This window comes from Spinacia oleracea, chromosome 2 (genome assembly GCF_020520425.1).
Source record: "Spinacia oleracea cultivar Varoflay chromosome 2, BTI_SOV_V1, whole genome shotgun sequence".
Taxonomy (NCBI): Eukaryota; Viridiplantae; Streptophyta; class Magnoliopsida; order Caryophyllales; family Amaranthaceae; genus Spinacia; species Spinacia oleracea.
In genome coordinates this window covers 71,831,432-71,838,585 of record NC_079488.1, presented here as the reverse complement: position 1 = coordinate 71,838,585, position 7,154 = coordinate 71,831,432, and the positions used below count along the sequence as shown (strand labels likewise).

The 7,154-nt window shown below is 32.6% G+C and overlaps 1 protein-coding gene across 1 annotated transcript; it reads left to right on the top strand.

Annotated features, from left to right (window-relative positions):
* Window positions 1–3,249: 3,249 nt before the first annotated feature.
* On the top strand, window positions 3,250–6,080 carry LOC110804553 (protein SPEAR3). Its single transcript, XM_022010157.2, has 5 exons — window positions 3,250–3,603; window positions 3,731–3,868; window positions 4,395–4,462; window positions 5,032–5,101; window positions 5,348–6,080. The coding sequence occupies exons 1-5, from the start codon at window positions 3,394–3,396 to the stop codon at window positions 5,456–5,458; spliced, it is 597 nt and encodes a 198-aa protein (XP_021865849.1). The 5' UTR covers window positions 3,250–3,393; the 3' UTR covers window positions 5,459–6,080.
* Window positions 6,081–7,154: the final 1,074 nt, after the last annotated feature.

The following is a 7,154-nucleotide window of genomic DNA, read 5'->3' as shown; positions in this document are numbered from 1 at the left end:
GATTATTTTCTCTTCCGTATTTATAAATTGTACATTTATTTTCTAGTCATGACTACAGTATTTATTTAAACTTTAGTTAATGGATTTCTAAACTATTTAATGTTTTGGTTTTTGGGCCTTAATGGTTCCAAGTTGTTAAACAACCATTAGCTATTTATTATGTTTGAAAGTTAGTTAAATTCCGCTGCGTAATTTTGGTAAATAGCCTTAGCCATTATCACGTAATATCTTGGTAATTCCTTTGTTTTAAGTTGGAAGATAAAGCAAGGAATTGTTAAGATGTTACACGTGTGATACAATTTTATTCGACCAAGTACCATGCATTTATTAGTTAGGACTTAGGAGTATTGTTGAACCATTCACACACTTTGTCCAGTAGTCAAAGTTAGTAAGGATCAGGTTGGGTTTATTCAGGTACGGAGATGGTTCTTGGAAGAAACAACATGGAATTGCTGTTATGGGTTGATTCCTTAAAAACCAACAATTTTTCACGGACAGGGTATTAGGAGGGACACATGTGGGAACAACGAAGTTGGCTCTGCAAGCAGCCAAGCACAAGCGCTTGCATGCTTATTTGCTCTTCTATAGAGTATTAATGCTACTCTTCGATGGGTCACAATGCTCACTGACTCTCAAACATTGTTTGAGATGCTACTACATCAGGAAATCAGTAACATACAAAATCACTGGACCATGAAGGAAATACAGCCACTGGGCATGCAGTATCATGGGTTGATGTAGTATTAATAAGGTAAATCGACAACAAATTAAGCCAAATGGCGCATGATCTTGCAAACAAAACAACATCGACTTCGATCTATTTCCTTTTCTTGTTTTCTTTAGTTTTTTTTTTTATTGTTTATTGTTTTAGCATATGTCCAAAAAAAAAGTTATTATGGTATTCCGTATAGTACATACAAAAAATATTATGATTTACATTCATTTAGTAAGGGAAGTACATAGGCGCATACGTCGTATATAAATTTCTTAAATTAGTTCAATTATATAATGATACATGATATGATCATAAAATCATCTGTCAATTGAAGCTTCGCCTTAATATTTGATTATGTTTAATATTTCAACATTTAACTTATTTAGGACATAGCTCGTCCTCTATCAGACTATATGTATAACATTAACTTAACTGTCAAATCATCATTCAATTTTTGAATTTTTCATTTACATATTGATGGAGAATATATTCAACCTTATTATCCGAGACTACAAGACTACAAGAATATAAGATGTCTAGAATCTGAATTCAATTCTTAATGGAAATCTTTTGCCACAAACCGGCCATAAAGGTTCCAAACTTTCTAGCAAAATTTCAACCTTTTTTCACTGGATGCCATTGTCTAATCCATCTCTGTTACTCCTTATATTAGATTAAATCTTGAGCACTTGATGTTCTCCTTATGAAGTGTCAACTTTGGTTAAATGAAAAAAAAATATCTACCTTCCAAAACAAAAGTATTTTTTCATTTACCAGCCAGACTATTATGCATCTTTTCAGTTTTCGTATGAAACAACACGCACACATCGTGCACATAAACACCATTAGTCCATTACTATACATGCCAAGCAACACCCCATTAAGTAAAGACCTTTATTAACATTAAAATTAATAGTATGTTTTAGGTATGTATAAAGAATTACCTTACCATTTAAATTCTTACACGGGTCGGTCCGAGGGGTAAGGGATCCCCATCTACCCCAAAGTATTTTGGTGAAGATTTAATTTGATCAGTTGTTGCCTTGTCCTTTGTGACTCTCTCTACACCAATTTTTTTTTTTTGAAATAACTTAAATTTACTTGACGTGCTATATGCACATATTTAGCTATCTAATTGGCCCAATATAATCAATCTTTGAATTAATTCCCCTTTGGAGGCTTATGAGTTATGCCCATCTTTCTCTTAATTCCCTATATTAAGCCCATCTTTGCGAAAAAGAAACATGCAAATAAATAATTATACACCACCATATTTCACCCCAAAAAAATTATATATCACCCATATTTTAAAAGGGTGGTGTAACCGTGTAAGGTGTTGCCTTAACAAAAAATTTATAAGGTGGTTATAAACCCACATAATTTGTTTTACAACTATAAAATGTATATAATGTATTTGAATTAATTATTTTCCTTAATCTTATTTGAAATAGTGTATCATGATTTAATATTGTCTCTCTTTCTCCCAAAGTGCCTAGCCTAAAATATATAGCCCGCTAATCTAAACCGGATTGGTTTCATCTCACCGAGTAGTAAAAAAAACCACCCCATGTACGTATGCTAGTCCATCTTCCCTTTTTGTTTGCCACAATTTTCTTTTTGGGATATCAATTTGAGATTGCATCATTGCCCTTTAATGGCAAGTTTTTCCACTTGCTCGATCACTCCCTATCTCTCTCTTCATGGGAAAATTTTGTTACCTCATGTGCGTACATGAGCCGATTCTCAACTTACACCCAATTTATGGGTGTAAATGAGCCGAGATTCTCAATAAACTACTCGGGCTTAGTTAAAGCTCGTTCATGTTCGTTTGTTTAATAAATGAGCCGAGCTTGAACAACTTTGAAGCTCGTTTATTTGAACAAGAACATACTTATGCTCGTTCATTTATGTTCATGAACAACTCGTTCACGAACCCAAAATATCTTAAACGAACCGAGCTTGAACAGAGCTTGAAGAGATTTTGGAGCTCGGTCGAAAGCTTGGGCTCAAGCCGCAGATCGCCTAAATTAAATGAACATGAATATAATTAGTGTAGTATTCAGCTCAGCTCGTTTGTACCCCTACAAATTCTTAATAAAGTGAACTTTCTTCCATAGAGCAATCAAGGAAAGATAAAAGTAATTATAATATTGGCAACTCCTTTTTGTTTTCCATTTTATAATAAAATCTCTGACAATCTCAATCAAGTTGCAGTCCTAAAATAAAGCGATTTCAATTCAATAATAAAAAAATTAAAAAATTAAAAATTAAAAAAAAAAAAAAAAAAAACCAAAGAGAAAGCGTACAGCACATAATAGTTAGAACTTCCTAAAAGTAATCCCAATTTAAAATCACTTGAGCAAGAAAAACGAGCATGCATCCTGCACAGAATCTTACGTCGTCAACCCATATTAATTTGCTTAAAAAATAAAAAATAAAAAATAAAAAATAAAACTTAAAACTCCTATAAATAAAAATAATTCCCCTCAAATTAAAAAAAAAGAATAAAAAATAAAAAGGCCATCACAATCAAATCCAGCGGTGCAACTACTTTACACACTGAGAATATAAAAGAGATTAGCTTTGGCAAATCAGTTGAGGATTTCATTTCTGAAAGCTACAGTTTTTTCCTCTCTCAAAAATACAAAACAAATAAAGAAGAAGATCAGAAGATCGATATGGGTAGCGGCTATTTTGGGATTCCTAAAATGGGAAACTCCAACGATAATAAATCATCGTCGTCGAGAAAGACTAAGAAGAGTAGCTCCGAGAAGCCTAAACAACCTCAAAGAGGTCTTGGGGTTGCGCAGTTGGAACAAATCCGACTGCGCAGCCAATTGGGTTGTAGTGGATTCACCTCCACTACCGCTCCCGTTACCTTTCACCAGGTATCTATCTATCTATCTTGTATCTGAGTACACCTTTATCCCTCTTCGAGATTAGGTTTTCAGAAAAGGGTTTAGATTTTCATTTGAATTAATGGATTTTATTTGTTTTGTTTATGTGATGTTGCAGGAAGATATGAGACTTCAAGGAGTACCAAGTTATGGAGTACAACAATCATCATCAACATCTTATAATCCTTATTATTCACAACCTTGCTCTTCTCCTTCGACTTCGTCTACCCCTTATGCTCATCATCCTAATTTCATGGTGAGTAATTCTATAAGTCAACTTTTGCATCAAATTATAGTCAACGTTTCTTGTTTCTACAAATCTACAATGTTCATCTTTTGACTTTAATGGTGGAATGTGGTTATTCCACACGTTTATCACCTCCTTGATTGCAATATGTTTGGACTACAAACAGTAAAATGTTCTGTGGGGTAGATTTGTGATTCAGAAGAGAAAAGTATGGAATTTTCTAGGGATAATACAAATTTCACATTATTAGTCCACTTTGTAATCTTATGGGACAGAGGAAGTACAACCAGATTTTTTAGCATCTAGGACAGCGCGCTGATATCCTTCTTTAATAAACAGAAAGATTTCGCATCATTATTAAACATGAATCTTCCGCAATACTTATTCATCTTTATGTGAATGTTGGGAGGTTAAATTCATCTTTATGTTCATTATTATTGCCTACGAATAATATAAGACAATCAAACATATAACTCCCCATACTCAGGAGTTGTAAAATTATTAGCTAATTATCATGAATGTGTTTAATACGCAGATGGTATTTGGAGATCATGAAAGGTCGAATTTAAGATACCAAGATTCGCAACCTAGTACTGCAACAAGGTACGTTCGATCACGTAGTATTTACACTTATCTTTTTTCATCGATTTCGATTTCGATTTCTGTACCTCGATTTTGGACAAGATTACATACGTAGTATATCATATACTGTTTACACGAATTGGATAGTCTTTTTTCACTTGCGGCATTACTGAAATCATACTACACTCCCTCTGTCTCATTTTACTTGCTCTATTTTGACCAAATGACTCTCACAGATATCGGTCAAATAGAGCAAGTAAAATGAGACAGAGGGAGTGTAGTATGATTTCAGTAATGCCGCAAGTGAAAAAAGAGACAGAGGGAGTGTAGTATGATTTCAGTAATGCCGCAAGACGAACAACTTTGAAACTATTGTTGTATATCATGTCAGAAAATACTCCGTCCGTCTCATTTTACTTGCTCTATTTTGACCAAATGACTCTCACAGATATCGGTCAAATAGAGCAAGTAAAATGAGACGGACGGAGTATTTTCTGACATGATATACAACAATAGTTTCAAAGTTGTTCGTCTAAGCATCCGAATTCTCGTATGATCATGCTAATGTTGTAATGTTTATCTTGGATCAGATGGAACCCTAATGGCATACTAGAAAGCTCGAATTATACACAATTGGGCGATCGAATTGGCTATTTTGAGGTACGTACATCTACAAGAACAATTAGCTCTAGTTAGCTAGAAGTTTTTTTGTTGTTGTTGTTGTTGGTGTGTTTTCTTTTCTTTGATCCTAAAAAGACCGTACCCAGTACACAAGGCTCTCGCTATTAATTCGCGCATGTATAGGGTAGGTCCAAATATACACGGTCTTACTCTTATTTGTTTCTAGTATTTTCTTTGACCCTCTTAATAATAATAAAAAATAACAAGTTTTTATTTAACTTGTAGGACTCTAGGCATCAAAGAATTGATTTCTTGAAATCAATGGGCTCAAGCAACCAGAATTCCGAATCATGTGAGCAAGATGAAGTAGATTTGGAGCTCAGGCTGTCACTCTAGACAATCGACGAAATGATTCTTCTGCTTCATGAACTCGGGTTTCATACCAAGTTGAATCAAGATGTGTTCATCAATGGGGGATAGCGTGATGCTAGCGCTATGTATATCAACATTTGGAGGAGGATAACATACCAAGATCGCTTATTAGAGACGATAATATGATTAAATACTTCTGATAAAATGTATGTATATGCTTTGATTTAAAGCATTACGAAGGGAAGCAAATCGAGCAGCAAATCGATGGATTTGATGGCAAATATAATGTGACTCTAGATGAAATACTACAAGATTATTGTTAGTTTGCCTTAATGCATATAATTAAGTGGAATAGATCGGGCTAGAGTATATTATGTAATTTAATTTTTAATTAACCACAAATTAAATTTCTGCTATTTACACCCAATCACACTTGTATGGACCAGGTCCACGCTATAATTAGTGTAGATCGGGATATTTTAGGTATTTTACAGCATTTAAAGATGACATGGACCAGCAATGGTCACGTGATTCAAAAAACGCGAGACCCATATAGTAACTCTTACGTTGATATAGTTGTACTTATATGTAATATAGTGACTCTACTAGTCTTACATTAAATTTTAATAATATAATTATTAATATATGTGACATAGTTACTGCAAAGATCATATAGTAATTCTTAAGTTGATATAGTTGTACTTATTTATAATATAATTACTCTAATAGTCATACAATAACTTTTTGATGTCATTCTGATAAAGAATCCAATTACTTAATTGTGTATATACAAAGCTATTGACTGTTTTATATTATATAGTAAATATTTCTATCGTATAGATGTAGTTACTCTTCTATATCATATAGTTACTCTTTCTATTTCATAGTTACTATTATATACTTACTCGGATTTTTAATACTCGCAACGTTTGGACTTTTAACAATTCACATATTTTACTTTGACTGTTGCTGGTGATTTATATGTAAGATAAAATATAGTGTTGTGAGATTTTGTTAGATTCGTCTTAATGTATAATTTCAAAGTATCAATTTTTTAAATTTTATAATTAAAGAGATTCAAAGCTATTAATAATCAAAAGTGTGCATTAGTATGCGTGAAAATGACAAATTTTGCGAGTAAAAATGAACGAAGGAAGTATTAGTTAATGTTATAAAAAAGAGTAACTATATAAAAAATAGGATAATTTGGCAATATTAATCCAACATTTGGCCGATTTTCTTTTATTAATCTCACATGCGACATATTTTTTTAATAATCCCACATTTACTACCCAACTACTTTTATTGGACTTAAGTGATCGATAATTGGTGAAAAAGTCAACGAGATGGTGATGAATTGATGATGATGACTGAATATATCGAGGGAGAAGAGAGAGAGAGAGAGAGAGAGTATTGTCACATAGGGACATATTACCGCCTACAACAGTTTTATGACTTGTTGGGCTCAATAAAAATAGTTGAGTAGTAAAATTGAGATTATTAAAAAAATATGTCGTAGGTAGGCAGTAGGCTTAATAAAAGAAAATCGGCCAAAGGTTGGATTAATATTTCCAAAATTTCCTAAAAAACAAGAGTAATTATATATTCATTCTTGCAGACAAAAAAAGTAAATTATAGAAACTATATGTTCAATAAAATAACTATATCTTCAGAATAATAATAATAATAACAATAATAATAATAATAATAATAATAATAA